This window comes from Orycteropus afer, unplaced genomic scaffold (assembly GCF_000298275.1).
Source record: "Orycteropus afer afer isolate SDZICR_OR568_19922 unplaced genomic scaffold, OryAfe1.0 scaffold00070, whole genome shotgun sequence".
Taxonomy (NCBI): Eukaryota; Metazoa; Chordata; class Mammalia; order Tubulidentata; family Orycteropodidae; genus Orycteropus; species Orycteropus afer.
Window position 1 is genome coordinate 2932952 of NW_006921657.1, and position 18774 is coordinate 2951725.

General features: G+C 36.5%; 1 protein-coding gene across 1 annotated transcript in view; it reads left to right on the forward strand.

Annotated features, from left to right (window-relative positions):
• PPP3CB (protein phosphatase 3 catalytic subunit beta) overlaps positions 1-18774 on the forward strand; it is a 58968-nt gene that overhangs the window by 27670 nt on the left and 12524 nt on the right. Inside the window, exons 9-10 of the mRNA XM_007940613.2 lie at positions 1021-1146; positions 15877-15954. Coding sequence (XP_007938804.1) covers positions 1021-1146; positions 15877-15954 — 204 coding nt within the window. The remainder of the gene's footprint in view (positions 1-1020; positions 1147-15876; positions 15955-18774) is intronic.

Genomic DNA, 18774 nt, shown 5'->3' on the forward strand with positions numbered 1-18774 from the left:
TTTTGATTATATTAGCCAGAACTATAAATTTCAGAGTTTATCGTTTATGTATCAGTGCTTTTCATTAAAACGAATATAAAACCACATAGTTACTATAATTATAATGTCTACAAAGCATTTTATAATTTAATGTGTCTTCACGTGAAGTGCGTTCTCAAATCTTAAACTTCTGCAGTAAGCAAAGTTGGATATATTAGTCACCTGTTTTTAAATGAGAAATGGATTCATTCAATAATTTACCCAGCATTGTATAGCTTGTACACGCTGAGGCCTAGATTGCAATCCAGCCCTTCTAACCTATTGTCCCATAAAATAACATAACCATGACTAAAATCTATGTCAGTTAATTTTAAGGTATTAGTTATATCAACATATTGAAACATTAGAAAGATATTTGAAATTGAGATGAATATGTTATTTTTGGGTCATGTAGCTATAATATTTTCTCTTTTGGTATTTTAATGAATTTTTTTTTCCCTAAATGAAGTGAAATATTTATTTCACTTGATTTCCCATCTTAAAGAAATTGATTCATAAATAAAGTGTTTCAAAGTGGTATTTTGTTTGCTTTATTTCCTTTCAAGTATCCTTTTCAGGTTTCTTGCAGCTGAAAAGACTCTCTTAAATTCCTTTAACTTGTTTGAAATTTTAAACCTAGAAAATTGCTCATTACCATTCTGTGTTTCCTCTAAAAGTTACATTTTCACAATTTTGGATTTAGTAAAAGTGCATGTTCATCACTGAATTATAAAGTAAAATAAACATTCTAGAAAGATGAGGAATTTTCATTTATAATAATGAGTAAAGATCTGTCTATTGCTTTATATAAAAGTGTATATATATATATTTTTTAAAGCAGTGTGTTATTACTAAAAATGAGTTCCTACTTCCCTCTACCATCCCTAATTCCATTCACTACTCAACCCTTCTTCCCCTAAAAAGATATTTTTCTATTTTTATGTGTTTTATACTTTGGCAGTAAAGACAGATTTTTACATGACATTCAAACTTACCTTGCAGCTGCTGTATTAAAGTATGAAAATAATGTGATGAATATTCGACAGTTTAATTGTTCTCCACATCCTTACTGGTTGCCCAATTTTATGGATGTATTCACATGGTCTTTACCGTTTGTTGGAGAAAAAGGTATGATTTTTATTAAAAACAAAAAAAACACTCAAAACAATTGTTTTATTCCTGTTACATTTACTCCAGTTTACTATTGCAGGCACGTACTTGCTAAAGGAAACTGAAGTCAAATTTCACTGTGGGTACAGCTCTACTTGTGTCAGTGGGTGTGGATATGAGAGCCTCAAAGATATTTTAGTTAGCTGTTTACAGCCCCCATGTGAGGGTGTCTGGGGGACTGGGAGAAGACTTATAAATAGCCGGATGTTGTCTTCAGCTGTTGAGTTTTCTTCCTTTTTTCTTTAGCTTAAATCTTTTATGAAGGAATGGAAAGATAGCTTTGCTCTGGAATGGACTCTTCGGCATAATTTAATACCAGAGATGTCATAGAAATTCATAGGAGAATTTAATAGCCCTCGAGTTTGATAGTTTTGGTAATTTTATATCAGTTCTGTATGCTGATAGAAATTATGGAGAGAAACTCAGGTTCTACTTTACTATTTTTCTCATATATCAAAAATTTGTGAAGAATTTTAGTAATGATACTTGTCTGATAATTTAGAGGAATAGCTGTTGGTGCATACCTAATAGGCTTTTTAGGAAACATAAATACTACTTAAGAAATTTTGCTTCTAGTTCTATAGAATTCTTAGAATATCCTTATTTATCCCATTATTCCTTTCTATGTAGTGTTGTTTCACAAAGTAATGCCTCAGTTTTCATATTTGGAAGATAACAGCATGAGAGTACAGATGTGATTGTAAAACATTTTGTTCCATGCCCTCCTCTGTTTTTTCTCACCTCTTCCATGTTACAAAATGTTCCTTTCTGTATGAGATATGTCCCATCTCCCAAGGCAGCTTTTGGCTTTAATATTCAGAGTTGATACTTAAACTGTGTATGTTAAAAAGGTTTTCTGCAGACTTCCTTTGGTCTCTGTCAGTTACTCAGTAGGTCCAGCATTAAGTTAACGTGGAGATAGAATTACCCCACTTCAGCATTTGAGAAGGAGACCAGTTAAAGGCTTAGGTGCAAGGGATGCATTACACTTTACAACCTTCTATCTTTGGGATATGAGAAATAGCTCAATCATAGCATCATCAAGCTAAAGGGAAATTAAGAATTTATCTTGCTCATTCTCTTGCTTCCAGACTGGACTACAGTTCAACTGTTTTACATTATATGGTGAAAGAGGTATTGGGGAGGAGAGAGGAGGAAGAAAATGGACATTTCATAGATTCTTTGGTAATATTTCATTATGCCTAAACTAAATGTCTCTGTTATGAATATGAAAACAAGGAAGGAGATAGCAATAATAGATTTTCTCAACTAGTATACTCATCAGAAACCAGGTTACCAGAATTCTTAAACTCATAAGTGAACTTAGCAGTCATGTAATCTAACTCCTTCTGAGAGATTAGAAGATACCATCAAATTTCTATGGGTTCCTTATGAGTAAAGATGAAGAGCAATAGGTTTCTCTTAGTATTCCTACATTGGAAGTCTGCTACTAAGTTAATCTTTGGTTCTTTTGCCATTCTAAATCATTTTATCTGTTGTAATATAAGGAAATATTACAGCTTTTTGTCTATTTTTTTTTAATTGTGATTTGGGTAAAAGTTTACAGAGCAAATTCACTTGCCATACAGCAGTTCACATACACTTTGTCTTATGACACTGACTACAATTTACCACAATACAACAGCTCCCCTCTCACTTTCTCCCGATAGATACCTCTTCCCTGTGTCCATCCCTCTGTGCACTCCTGCCCCCTGAGCTGTCTCCCTGTGCATAAACAGCCCTTCTTTCTCCCAGGATTGCTTTCTCCCAAGAGTGTATCTACCTCAAATAAATGTTCAACTCATATGCTTGTCTTTTGTTTGGCTGAAAGCCAAAGGTGTAGTTCAGTTCCAGACCTGAAGGGCAGCTAGGGACCATAGTCTCAGTGATTCTACCAGGCTTTATCAGACCAGCAAACCTGGTTCCTTTAATGATTTTGAGTTTTGTTCCACATTGTTCTCCCTCTCGATCAAGGATCTACTACATAGATTCCCCCTCCAAGTGGTTGACAGCGGTAGCCAGGCACCATCTAGTTCTTCTGGTCTCATAGTCGTATAGGCTGAGATTGCGTGGTGTACCAGTTGCTTGGACTAATTGTTTCCATGAATCTTTCATTTTCTTCATTCTTCTTTGCTCTGTACGAGGAGAGACCCATCATTGCATCTAGATGGCAGCTTGCAAGCTTTTAAGATACTAGTTGCTACTCACCAAAGCAGGAGGTGGAACAGTGTTTTGTGTAGTATGTTATGCCAGTTGAACTTGATGTCCCCTGCAACTATGGTCCCGAGCCCACAGGTTCAGCTACTCACTACCTCTGGGTAGTTGGCTGTGCCCAAGAAGTGCTACAACCTTGTCCATTGTCAGCTCTGGGAATTCTTACGGAACATACAAATACACTGGTAGAACCATTGTCTGCCAGCCCTATACATGGTCTTGGGTACACTCCCTCCTGCATACACATACCTAATAGTCCACCCCTCTGTGCACCCATATATCCATGTTTGCCTTCACTGACAGCGCGGTGCTGTATGTGCAAAAGGGTTCATCTTTGTTGTCTGCACCTCCCATGTATCTCTCTATGTCTTCCTCTTTCTCAGTGCCACCATGTTGATCACGCACATTGGTACATTGCCCTTCTCTTCACCCAAACCAATACTTATCTCTACCTATCTAACAGTGTTCCCTACTCTATCCTCCCACCCCTGGTAACCAACGAAGAAAATTCCCTTCCATATCTAAACCTTTCCTTGACTTTGTACAATAACGGACTAATACAATATTTATCCTTCTGTGATTGACTTATTTCACTCAGCATAATGTCCTCCAAGTTCATCCACATTATGCAGTGTTTTGCAGATTCTAGATTATTCTTTAGGGTTGCATAGTTTTCCATTGTGTGTATGTACCGTAGTTTGGTTATCCATTCCTCAGTTCATGGACACCTAGGTTGTTTCCATCTTTTGGCTATTGTAAATAGTGCTGCGATGAACATGGGTATGCATATGTCTGTTCTTGTCATGGCTCTCACTTCTTTAGGATATATACCTAGTAATGGAATGGCTGGGTCAAATGGTATTTCTAATTCCAACTTTTTTTTTTTTTAATTGTGATTTGGGTGAATATTTACAGAGCAAATACACTTTGCATACAGTAGTTCACATACACTTTGTCTCATGACATTGACCACAGTTTACCACAATACAACAGCTCCCTTTCCACTTCCTCCCCATAGTTACCTCTTCCCAGTGCCCATCCCTCCATGCACTCCTCCCTCTGAGCTGTCTCCCTGTGCATAAGCAGCCCTTCTTTCTCCCATGATTGTATTCTCCAAGGAGTGTATCTGGTCCCTGTCTGGTCCCTGTTCTCAAAAGGAATGGTTTCAGTCTCTATTGAGAATAATGTTGGCTGTTGGTTTTGCATAAATGCCCTTTATTATGTTGAGGAATGTCCCTTCTATTCCTATTTTGCTCAGAGTTTTGATCAGGAATGGGTTTTATCAAATTATTATCATTTAATCAAATGCCTTTTCTGCATCAATTGATATGATCGTGTGGTTCTTCTCCTTTGTTTTATTTATGTGGTGGATGACCTTGATTGTTTTTCTAATGTTGAACCATCTCTGCATACCTGATATGAACCCCACTTGGTCATGATGAATGATTTTCTTGATATGTTGTTGCAGTCTATTGACTAGGATTTTGTTGAAGATTTTTGCATCTATATTCATGAGGGATATTGGTCTGTAATTGTTTTCCTTTTGAGTGATGTCTTTGCCTGATTTTGGTATCAAGGTTATGCTTGCTTCATAAAATGAGTTAGGGAGGATTCCATCCTTTTCTGTGTTTTGGAATAGTTTGAGTAAGATTGGTATCAGTTCTCTGAATGTTTTGTAGAATTCTCTGGTGAAACTGTCTGGGTCAGGACTTTTTTAGTTGGTAATTTTTGGATGACCTGTTCAATTTCTTCTTATGTGATGGGCCTGTTCAACTTTTCCACATCAATCTTTGTTAGTTTAGGTAAGTGGTGTGTTTCTAGAAATCTGTCCATTTCTTCTAGATTTTCAAATTTGTTGGAGTACAGTTCTTCATAGTATCCTGATATTACCCTTTTTATTTCAGTTGGTTCTGTTGTGATGTCATCAATTTTGTTTCTTATTTGTGTTATTTGTATTTTTCTCCCTCTTTTCCTTTGTTAAATTTGCCAGTGGTTTGTCAGTCTAATTCCAACTTTTGAAGGAATCACCATACTGCTTTCCACAGTGGTTGTACCATTTGGCAGTCCCACCAGCAGTGTATGAGAGTCCCACATCCCACTCTCCACATCCTGGCCAGCATTTGTTACTTTCTGTCTTGTTGAACTTTGCTACTAGTGCTGGTGAAGTGTCTATTCATGTCTTCTGCCCATTTTTAATTGTATTATTTGCCTTTTTGTTATTGAGGTTTTGGAGTATTCTATAAATTCTAGAGATAAGTCCCTTTCAGATATGTCATTGCCAAATATTTTTTCCCAATCTGTAGGTTCTCTTTTGCTTTTTATCTAGCTTTTTTACTGTTTTTCTAAGGATCTTTAAATTATTCACATTTTTCTGAAAATGTAAAGCTCAGAATTGAATATTATATGCAAATAGAATTCTAGCCAAAGTTGAGTGCAGTAAGAAAAGTTTCTCAAACTCCTTAGATATTTTGCCATGTTACTGTTAGCTATGCAGATAGCCTAACTGCCTGTGATTCTAGTGAACTTTTCTTTTGATTTAGAAAGCAGCAAGTGATATTTTATTTGCTCCACTGTTACAAATTCAGTTTGACTCTGATCTAGTCCCTGGTAAGCAACTAGGCCAAAGGCTTCCTGAGATGCATGGTTAACCCTAAAGGTGGATGAAAGCAGTGTTTATTAAACTTCTGTGGGCTAAGAAACCTGTTTTTATTTTATTTTTAAGTTCTTATGTTGGAAAATTTCCAACATATACAAAGACAGAATGAATAATACAATGAATTAATATGGACCCATTACTCAGCTTTAACAATTATCAGATTATGACTAATTATTGTTTCATTTACATTCTATTTAGTACTCCCCTTCCCCAATTGTTTTGAAGCAAATCTCAGCTATCCTTTTTTTTTAATCCATAAATATTTTAGAATATATCTCTAAACATAAGGACTCTTTTCTTTTTTTAAATACCCATACCTAAAAATAATTACTAATACAAAACCGCTTTGAGAATATGATAAAAGTTACTTTGCCACTGAAAAATTCGCATACAAATGTATGTACATCTGTACATAGAAACATTTTCAATAGGTTTATAGATCTGAAGTGAATTGATAAAGTTCCTGAGGTCTCTTGACTCCAATTTAAGAACCTGTGTTCTAGAGCGACTAGTTATTGTGTGATCTTCCATAGAAGAAGTTCATGTATCTACAATTTATTCATTTACTCTATTTTCTTTTTCAGTTTGTTTTCTTTGAGTCACTAAATACACAAAGATATAAGTAATATACGGGTTTTTGCACATTTGTAGGACACAGGATACGTAAATAATGATAATGATAATAACATGGTAAGCATGATGATCCAACAGAATGTGGAAATCATTAAACAAAATCATTAATTCCATATGCAAGTAAAATTTTGCTGAAGATAATTCAAAAGTGGTTGTAGCAGTACACCAAGGAACTGCCAGAAATTCAAGCCAGATGCAGAAGACATGGAATGAAGGATATCATTGCTGATATCAGATGGATCTTGGTTAAAAACAGAGGATACCAGAAAGATGTTTACTGTGTTTTATTTACTAGGCAGAGGCATTTGTGTGGATCACAACAAATTACAGATAACATGGCAAAGAACGGAAATCCCAGAACACTTAATTGTGCTTATGTGGACCCTGTCCATAGACCAAGAGGTACTTTTTCCAATAGATCAAGGGGATAGTGCATGATTTAAAATCAGGAAAATGTGTGTCAGGGTTGTATCCTTTGACCATACTTATTCAGTCTGTATGCTGAAAAATTATGTGAGAAGCTGAATTATATGAAGAAGAATGCAGCATCAAGATTGGAGGACAACTCATTAACAACCTGCGATATGCAGGAGACACAATCTTGTTTGCTGAAAGTGAAGATGACTTGGAGTGCTTACTGATGAAGATCAAAGACTACAGCCTTCACTATGGATTACACCTCAACATATAGGAAACAAAAATCCTCACAACTGGACCAGTAAATGGCATCATGATATATGAAGGAAAGATTGAAGTTATCAAGGATTTCATTTTCCTTGCATATACAATGAATGCCTATGGACACAGCAGTCAAGAAATCAAGCAGCATATTGCATTGGGTATATCTGCTGCAAAAGATCTCTTTAAAATGTTAAAAAGCAGAGATGTCACTTTGAGGACTAAGGTACACTTGACCCAAACCATGATATTTCAGATTGCCTCATATGCATGCAAAAGGTGGACAATGAGTAAGGAAGACAGCAGAAGAATTGATACCTTTGAGTTACGGTGTTGGCAAAGAATATTGAATATACCATGGACTTCCGGAAGAATGAACAAATCTGTCTTGGAAGTGGTACAGCCAGAATGCTCCTTAGAAGCAAGGATGATGATACATTATCTCATGTACTTTGGACATGTTGTCAGGAGGGACCGGGCCCTGGAGAAGGGCATTATGTTGGTAAAATAGAGGGTCAGTGAAAAAGAAGACTCAATGAGATGAATTGACACAGTGGCTGCAACAGTGGGCTCAAACATAGCAATGATTGTGAGAACAGTGGAATGGGCAATGTGTTATTCTTTCATACAGGGAACTGACTTGATGGCACCTAACAACAGCAAGAAGCACTCTACTAGGTATAAGTATAGTTTTATAGGAATTACGAAGAGGGGGGAGGTTACTTCTGTCAGAGAGATTAAAGTAGCACTTGAACTGGGCCTTAGACAATGGTAGATACAGGTAAAGGAGTTCTAGATAAGAGAACTGCCCAAGGCTAAACTTGAAAACAAGAAGGTATAAAGGCTCTTTGACAAATATTGGATGATTCAATTTGATTAGACAGTAGAATATATGAAGATTAATAGTAGAAAAAGAATGGGAAAAAAAAAGAATGAAAAATTGGTTCTTGGCTAGATCATGAGAATCTTTATCACCACACAGAAAAATTGCAACTTTGATAAGTGGTGGGAAGCCACCAAAATAGAATAATATGACTATGATAGTAATTTAAAAAAATTACTCTGAGAAGATAAACTGGATGGAAGAAAGACTAGAGATTGGGAGATCTGTTATAAAGTTAAGTAGAGATTTACCGACTCCCTGGCAGCATTAGGAATGGACAATAGGAAGAACCACAGAAATTGTAGAAGTATAATCAGTGAGACTTAACAAGATTTCCTAGTTAAGGGGAGGGAATGGTTGAAGATGACGTGGATATGTTGTCAGAATGATGGTACCATTAGTGCTCTCTGATGCTGTTGTTCCAGCAACCTCTCACTTTGATTATAGCTGCTCTTCGTCTTCATTGGGATCTTTAGGCCTTTGAAACCATATGACTTTCTCCTTATTGAGATACCTTCTTGCCTCTCCTCCTTTTTAAAACACTCTCAAATTCCTTTCTGTCTTGTCATTCTACTTCCTTTATCCTGTAAGTATTAGTTCTAGTAAACTCCAGTCACCCGTTTTCTCCATTCCTACAGCCAGGTCATAGAGCATACTGGAAACATTTATATAACCTTATGAATTGGTGCTACTGCTTGATTTCCAGCATTATCTGAACTGTCAATAGTATTCATACATCTTTTATGTCCCTAATCTTCCTCTCTCATTTCCCTGAGGGGATATTCTGAATGTCATCTTTTGTTTTAAATGCCTTAAGAATATTTCTTTTACCTACTTCTCTCACTTGCAGGGAAACACATCACTAGTGGTATTTTATTTATTTTTTTAATTTTATTGTGCATTGTGCAAATTTACAGAGCAAAATTTGTTTTACATTCAATAGTTCGTGTACATTTGATTTCACACCCCAATTACCATCCCCAACTGTGGTAGTTCAGTTTCTGTGTCAACTTGGCTGGGCCTTGCTGAGTGGCTGGGCAGCTGGATGTAGTATTCCCCATGATGAGACTGGTAATCAACTCCATGGTGGAATCTCCTATGAGCAGCTGAGTAACTGCCTTAGGGAATGTGGTCTGCTTCCTGTATTTAAGCAGAAGCCTTGGGAAATAGTCTCTAGCCTATGGCACGCTTGGACCCTGTGTGTAGCCATGTCATTGCTCATCATCCTGCTGTGCTATGCCGACCTTGGGACTTACAATGGACTTAAATTAATTGCCTGCCGTGTGGTTTGGTAACATTGGGACTGTGCCTTTTTACTTGTCAACGTTGGGGCTTGTCAGCCTCAGCAGCCAGCAACTATCTGAGTGAAGAAAAGCCTGTAGCTCCAGTGGGCCAGGAGCAGGAGGCAGAGCTGGACCCCAAGGTTGAGGGGCTTTCACCCAGCCCCTGGAGCCTGGCACTTTGAACTTGGACTTAAAGCCTCCAAACTGTAAGAGAATAAACTCCTGTTTGTTAAGGCCATCCCACTTGTGGTGTAGTCTTGTCAGAGTGGCACTAGTTAACCAGAACACCGACCATAACAAACCCTCCCTTCCCTGTGGCTTCCTCTTCGCTGTGCCCTTCTTAACTACGCACTTCTGTCTGTCCAGCTTTCCCTCTATGTGAATGTTGCCCCTCTGGTACCCCATGGACGATTGCTCTAAAGGGTGTATCTCCCTAGAGTAGGTGAGTGCATCGCCCTAGGGTAGGTATTCTGCATGTCGGTCTTTCTCCTGTTGGGGTGAGAGCCAATCCTTGGGCATGAGTCTAATTCTAGGCCCGAAGGGTAACCCGGGGCCATAGTCTTGGGGGTTCTGCCAGACTCCATCTGACCAGTAATTCTGGTCACTTTTGTTTTTGAATTTCGTTCCACATTTTTCCTCCCACTCTGTCTAGGATCTCCAGTTTGATCCCTTCCTGACTGGTTGGTATTGGGAGCCAGGCACCATCTAGTTCTTCTGATCTCAGGGTTAGTGGGAACTATTTCTGCTTCCTGTTCCCCCTTCTCTATAAACTGTTGTTATTGGGTACTATCAAGTTGGCTCCAACTCATAGCAGCCCTGTGTACAACAGAACAAAACACTGCTGTAAACTATAAAGTGTACTCTTCTTTAATTCTTCTCTAGTTTCTCTAGACTCTATAACCCTTTTGCTTCCACAGGAACCTTACTTTGCCAGACCTGTTGTTATCTTCAAGCTTTCTCTACTGGCAATTTCATAAATTTCATATTTAGTCTATCTGATCTTTAAATGAAAAATAAATAACATTTCCCCCATCTGTTATACATTGTAAGGAGTTCTGGTGGCACTATAGTTAAAGCATTGGGCTGCTAATCAAAAGGTCGGGTGGTTCAAACACACCAGCCACTCTGTGGGAGAAAGATGAGGCAATCTGCTTCTGTATAGATTTATAGAAACCCATTGGGATACTTCTACTCTGTCCCATAGGGTTGCTGTGAGTCAGAATTGACTCGGTGGCAGTGAGTTTGGTTCTTTTGGTTTAGTTATACTTTCTAGCTACTTCTGTGCTGTGACTTCCTCACCTTTCCTTCACAGCAAACTTCTGGGCAGAAAGTTTTATATATGTAAAAGGTTTTATTTGACATCCATAGACGGCTTCCTGTAGTTTTCAAGATGAAGTTGGTTCTTTAACTTGTCACACAGAGCTCTTCATGACCTTCACTACTTTTTCTCCAGTCTCAAATCCTGCCTTTTTCATTTATCTTTTCTATGCTCCAGCCACAATATAATGTAGCACAACTAATTTTCCGAATGTTCCAGGTTCTTTAAATTTCATGCCTTTATACATTTTCTTCTTCCTCTTTTTTTATTGTAACACCTTTATTGGAAATAATTCACACACCATATAATTCACATATTTAAATTGGACAATTTAGTGGTTTTCAGTATGTTCACAGAGTCTTGAATCATTTACCACAGTCAATTTTGGAACATCATACCCCAAAAGAAACTCTACCCATTAGCAGTCACTGTCCAATTTCTTCGAAACCCTCTCCAACAGACCCTGGGCAAACACTAATCTACTTTGTGTCTCCATAGATTTACCTGTTTTGGATATTTATTATAAATGGAGCCATAGAATCTTTAGTCTTTTTGTGATTTCCTTTTTCCTTAATATTTTCAAGATTTATCCAGGTCGAAGCATGAATCAATACTTCATTCTTTTTTGTGGCTGAGTAATATTCCATTTTATGGGTATACCACATTTTGTTTATCTGTTTATCAGTTTATGGACATTTGGGTTGTTTCTGCTTTTGGCTGTTATGAATAGTGCTGCTATCAACATTTGTGTATAGTTCACCTATTTTTCATTTTTCTTACGTTTTCATGGCTTGGGCCAGGTACACCTTAGTCTTCAATGTGACATCTTTGCTCTTTGACTTTAAAGAGTTCTTATCAGCAGATTTGTCCAGTGCACTATTGACTGCTGTGTCCATGGGCATTGATTGTGGGTCAAAGTAAAAGGAAATCTTTGAAAACTTCAAAATTTTCTCTATATATCATGATATTGCCTATTGGTCTAATTGTAAGAATTTTTGTTTTCTTTATATTGAGATGTATCCTTACCAGAGACTGCAGTATTTGATCTTCCTCAGTTAGTGTTTCAAGTATTCTTCCTTTTCAGCAAGCGAGGTTGTGTCTTCTGCAAATCACAGGTGGTTAGTCTTCCTCCAATCCTGATGCTGCACTTCTTCTTCATATAGTCCAGCTCCTCACATAATTTGCTTAGCATTAGATTGAATATTATTGTTAGGTACCATCGAGTCAGCTTGGACTCACAGCAACCCTGTGTGCAACAGAACTAAACACTGCTTAGTCCTGTACCATCGTCACAGTCCTTGCTGTACTTGAGTCTATCGTTGCAGCCACACTATTGGTCCATCTCATTGAAGGTCTTTCCCTTTTCCACTGACCCTCTACTTTACCAAGCATGATACCTCCAGACCATCCCTTCTGACAACATGACCAAGGTAGGTAAGATGAAGCCTGGCCATTCCCCCTTGTAAGGAGCATTCTGGCTACACTTCTTCCAGGACAGATTTGTTCGTTCTTCTGGCATTTCATGATATTTCTAATATTCTTTGCTAAAACAACGGTTCAAAGGTGTCAGTTCTTCTTTGATCTTCCTTATTCATTGTCCAGTTTTCACATGTGTATGAGGAGATTGAAAATACTGTGGCTTGAGTTAGGTGTACTTTAGTCTTCAAAGTGACATCTTTGTTCTTTAACATTTTAAACAGGTCTTTGGCAGCATCTTTACTCACTGCAATATGACATCTGATTTCTTGACTTCTACTTCCATGGTGTTGATTATGGATCCAAGTAAAATAAAATCCCTGACAACTTCAGTCTTTTCACATTTTATCATGATGTTGCTTATTGGTCCAGTTGTGAGGATTTTTGTTTTCTTTATGTTGAGGTGTGATCCATACTGAAGACTATAGTCTTTGCTCTTCATCAGTAAGTGCTTCAAGTCCTCTTCACTTTAAGCAAGCAAGGTTGTGTCATCTGCATATCACAGTTGGTTAATGAGCCTTCCTCCAATCTTGATGCCATGTTGTTCATATGTTCCAGCTTCCTCGGTTATTCGCTCAGATTGAATAAGTATGGTGAAAGCATACAACCCTGATGTACACCTTTCTTGATTTTAAACCATGCAGTATCCCCTTACTCTGTTTGAAAAGTTGCCTCTTGGTCTATGGGCAGTTTCCTCATGAGTGCAATTACGTATTCTGGAATTCCCATTCTTCACAATGTTATCCATTATTTGTTAATTATCCACATGGTCACATGCTTGCATAGTCAATAAAACACAAATAAACATTTCTCTGGTATTCTCTGCTTTCAGCCAACATCTGTCTGACATCAGCAATGATATCCTTCATTCTGCACCCTCTTCTGAATCATGCTTTGGTTTCTGGCCTTTCCCTGTCGATGTACTGCTGCAACCGTTTTTGAATTATTTTTAGCAAAATGTTACTTGCATGTGATATTAGTGATAACAGCTTGATAATTCCTACATTTTGCTGAATCAGTTTTCTTTGAAATGGGCACAAATATGTGTCTTTTCTAGTTGGTAGCTGTCTTCCAAATTTCTTGTCATAAATGAGTGAGCGCCTCCAGTGCTGCATCCTTTTGTTGTAACATCTCAGTGGGTATTCTGTCAATTCCTGGAACCTTCTTTTTGCCACTTCCTTCAGTGCAGTTTGGTTCTTGATCATAAGCTACCTCCTGAAATGTTTGAATGTTGTTTATTCTTCTTGGTACAATGACTGTGTATTTCTTCTATTGTCTTTTGATGCTTTCTGCATCATTGAGTATTTTGCCCATAAAACTCACTATTGCAACTAGAAGCCTGAATTTTTTCTTCAGTTCTTTCAGCTTGAGAAATGCTGATCGTGTTATCCCCCTCTAGTTTCCCAACTCCAGGTCTTTGCACATCTCCTTATAATATTTTTCTTTGTCCTTTTGAGCTGCCCTTTGAAATCCAGTCGTCCCAGGACCATTTGTTGAAAAGACTATTCTTTCCCCATTGAATTGTTTTGGCATCCTTCAAAAATTGACTTTAAATTTGAGATTTTATTTCTGGACTCTCAGTTCTATTCCACTGATCTGTATGTCTATTTTATACTTTTTCTAGCTTCTGTTTAGAATGTGTTATCTGCCCTCTGCACTTGGCAAATTCCTACTTCATGATTTAAGCTCTGGTAGCATAGTGGCTAAGACACTTGCCCGCTAACCAGACGGCTGGTGGTTCAAACCCACCAGCCACTCCTTGGAAGGAAGGTTGGGCAATCCTACTTCCATAGTGATACTGCCTTGGAAACCCAAGGAGGGGTCGCTATGAGTCGGGTTTGACTCGACGGCACATAACAACAACAACAACCATCTACCAAAAGCCTTTTCTAACTTGTAGGCCTTATGTATACATTTGCATACCATCAGCATCACTCTTTTGTGGTTAATTAGCATATGTATAATCTTCAGTAGTTAATAAACTTTATGAAGGTAGAGACTATATACCTTTCATATCTGAATCCCAGCACCTAGCATCATACCTGACATATAGTATGCTTTTAATACATTTGTGGAAGGAAGAATAAGTTTATAAGGGCATTGAATTTGACTATTTAGGTGCTATCAGGGCATCTGGGGGTAATATTTAATAGGCATTTTTATTTATTAATTGAAATGTTTGTCACCTTTCTTACTCAGTTTACTCTTTTTTCAGACATTTATTGGTGCCTGTCATGTACCAGGCACTGTTCTTGGTTCTGGGGATACAGTGGTAAATAAACCAATGTTCTACACCAATGACGATTATATTCTAATAGGGAAAATGGACAATATACTAATGTTTGAGACAGTGGCAATAAAATCATTGAGGAAATCCAGAGCCTCAAGAATGGAGACATAGGTTTTTGATCATTTCCAAAGAAGTGATACTTGAAATTGTAACTGTAATAGTGGATGGAGTCACCAAGAAATTTTGCATAAAAAAGGACTGTTGAGAGGATTTAGGGAGTATCTAAATTTTGAGCTCAGAAAGAAGAATGAATCCTAGAGAAGATTAGAGGGGGAAAAATGTTCTGAAAAGTAGGAAAACCCAAAGTCCAATTCTGGGAACCAAGGAAAAGATACATAGAATTAATAAGGAGGAATAATGCCAAGAAAGAGCCATGGATTTAGGTTGTTAGATAGTCATTACGAACTTTAAAAATAAGTTTCAGGGGAGTTGCTGAAGCTAGTTCTTAAAAGATTGAATCTTGGCTTTTTTTTTTCCCCTTAATGCTGGGTTATGGTTAGACCTGTATCATCCATGAATGAAAATTTGAAATGTATACATTCAGATGTTGTTTATTTCTCTTTTTATCTCTGGGGGCTTTATTTTCTTTTCTTTTTTGTTCTGAGTACTTTTTTTTTTTAATTGTGATTTGGATGAAAATTTACAGAGCAAATTCCTTTCCGTATAGCAATTCACATACACTTTGTCTCATGACATTAACTACAATTCACCACAATGCAACAGCTCCCCTCCCACTTCCTCCCGACAGTCACCTCTTCCTTGTGTCCATCCCTCTATGCACCCCTGCCCCCTGAGCTGTCTCCCTGTGCATAAACAGCCCTTCTTTCTCCCATGATTGTTCTCTCCAAGGAGTGTATCTATCTAAATTAAATGTTCAACTCCTATGCCTGTCTTTTGTTTGGCTGGAAGCCATAGGTGTGGGTTCAATTGCAGACCTGAAGGGCAACTAGGAGCCATAGTCTCAGTGGTTCCATCAGGCTCTATCAGACCAGCAAACCTGGTCCTGGGGCTTTATTTTCTGAGTGACCTGAACATTTATTTAATACAAAATACCCCTCTAAGATCTGTTATCCATTGAATTTCCTCTATTTAAAAAACCTTTACATTTTTTAATTCTATCATTCCTGCTACATTAGAATGTGTTAGTTATCTTGTGTTAAAAATTGTTTGATCATTTATGTGACTGGCTGCTATGTATACAAATAGACGGTTGTATATGGTCACTGATGTTTAACTTTTTTTTTTTTTTTTGACTAGTGACAGAAATGTTGGTAAATGTTCTGAGTATTTGCTCTGATGATGAACTAATGACTGAAGGTGAAGACCAGTTTGATGGTATGATTATTTTACTTTTTCAAAAAATTATTAATGTGAAATGATATCTCATAACTGCCTAGCCCCGATATGTACAATTTTGAAAATGTAATTACTGCTGTCAAGTAGCTTATGCTATTTGATAAGTGACAAGTCACTTATTTTCATGTACTGTTTATTTCAAAATGTTTAAATAATTTTAGTGATTTAAATTTTTTATGGAAGAATGGGAAAGAAGGTAAATTTTTGGGGAAAAGAAAGTATTTGGAAGCAGAAATAGAAAGGAAAATTAAAAGGTACTGAAAGGATAGTGGTTTTTCATGAGTATGGACACTGCATAGAGAAAGGAGAATAGAAGTACTTTTTGTTTCATCCTACAGTGTTCTTAGTGTATCAGAAATAAGCTTATACCCCCAACACTGCTTTCATTTTTACTTTCTAAAAACCAAAGCTGGCTGTTCCCAACTTATGAGTTCTCAAACTATGTGTGCTAGTGTAATGTGGGATGAATCTGAAGAAACTATTTTTTTTCCATAGAAACAAGGTTATACATGGTTATTAGTTCTTACATAAGCTAACCAATCTACATACTGAATGTACATTTATCATACAAATTAATACTAAAGAAACAAAATTCCTTTTATCTTTGTTGTTGTTGTTATGTGCCGGCAAGTTTGACCCAACCCCTCCTTGGGTTTCCAAGGTAGTATCACTACGGAAGTAGTCCAACTTTCCTTCCGAGGAGTGGCTGGTGGGTTTGAACTGCCACCTTCTGGTTAGCAGTCAAGTGCCTTAGGCACTATGTTGCCAGAGTTCCTTTTATCTTTAGTTTTGAAAATTACGTTTAAAACTTTAAATATTTAAAACATAATCCAGCCCGGTCAAACAAACATAAAGGTGAACACATTTTAAGCTTAAAACTCTTTATTTCCTTTCACATTTCCCTCACATGTTTGTTTTAATACTCTTTTCATAGCTATAATCAGGGTATACATATTTCTTTGTATTAAACATGGCCTACACATTGATAAGATTTAATAGCTACATATGTTTTAAAAGGATATTAAAATATTATAATTTTCATAGTTAATTTGCTTGGCTTTTGGTTTGTTTTTAAATATCTTTATTATAACAAGCAATGTAATAAACATCTTTGTACAATAGCTTTTTTTCTCCTTCTTGGAATAAATTTCTGGAAGAGAGTGACAGACTTAAAGAATATGCAGAGTTTCATTATTTTAGATATGAGTTGCCAGAGTGCTTTATAGAAGAATTGGACCAATATGAAGTCCCTCCAGCAGTGCTTCTATAGACCTGTTTCTCCACAGGCTCACTTCATTGCCTTTTGTTATTTTTACTTATTTTGCTTGGTTGCATGGTAGTAAAATACAGTTATATACATTTACATTTCTTTTATTTCTGTTGATGCTGTGAAAAGAAAGTATCTTATTTTCTATTTGTGTAAACTGCCCATCTTAATTAACCACTTATCAATTAAAATCTGAATAAAAACTGTATTGAAATTTTTCTGCTTATAACAAATCCTGTTTGTTATAAGCCCATTTGTTCAAAGTACAAGGGAACCATGTACAAGTGTCTGCTATTGCCATCTGTTGGTGGCACTCAGAGATTTGCTTTTACTTTGGTTTGGAGTTTTGTTAATAACTGAAATAATTATGTTTAGTTTATATCCATTCTTTTTTTGGTTTGGATAATAAACTTTACTGATTAGTATTTATTTTTCCTTATTTTGATTCTCATTTTGATGCTTATTGTAGAAGTTTTTAGGTTTAGCATATTTCATCTAAGGCATTTGACTGCTAACCAGAAGGTTCGCAGTTCAAACCCACCAGCGAGTCCATGGAAGGAAGACTGGGCAATCTACTTCTGTAAAGATTTACTGCCTCAGCAACCCAAAGGGGGTTGCTGTGAGTTGGAATTGACTCGATGGCAGTGAGTTTGGTTTTTGAGTTGTCACTGCCATGAAAATTTTAAATAGTTTTAATGATTTCTTTTTCCAATTATGCTATCACTATTTGTTGTTAGAACAGATCTGAGTTCAAATTTTAGCTGCTCGTAATGGCTGGTTGGCCTTAGACAAGTTATTTAACCTATCTGAGCCTCAGTTTTCCTCATCCTCAAAATGGGGATCATAATACCTACTTCATAATGTTGTAGGAACTGATTTAATGACTAAAATAATTTTTGGCACACAGCCTACTTAATTTTTTAGATGAAGTTTTCTGTTGATTTTTCAAATTCTGTGAAATATCTGTGGAAGTTTTAATTGATTAGTCCATTCAATCTATATCTAAATCTAGGGAGTTTTTGTTTTTTTTTCTTTCAATTTAGTTTTCTCAACTAAGATGAAAATGTCTTGTTCTATTAGTTCATTTAATAGAATTATTCCATATAATATGTTTAATATTAGGATTATATAGTTTTTCTCTACTAAATTAAATTAGTACTCCAGTACTTCATATTCTTTCAATTGGTATCTCTCCTAATGTATTTTTAAATTTTGTATAAAGAAATACATTATATATACATTGTATATATACATTTGTATAAAGAAAGGTATGTGTTTAGTTTATCTTATGTCCAACAACTTGGATAAGCAGAATTATTTCCTATGGTAATTTTAAATTGGTTTTCCTTAACTTTTTAAGATACGTCATTTGCTTAAGACTGATACTGTTTTTTATTTTCTACAGTTTTACTTTTATCTCTTTTTATTCTTTAAAAAATTTTTATCAGTATTGCCAGTATTGTGTTAAATAGAAATAGATAATGCTTTAGTCACTTTCCTATAGTAAAAAGGAAAAAAGTTTCCTTAAGTCT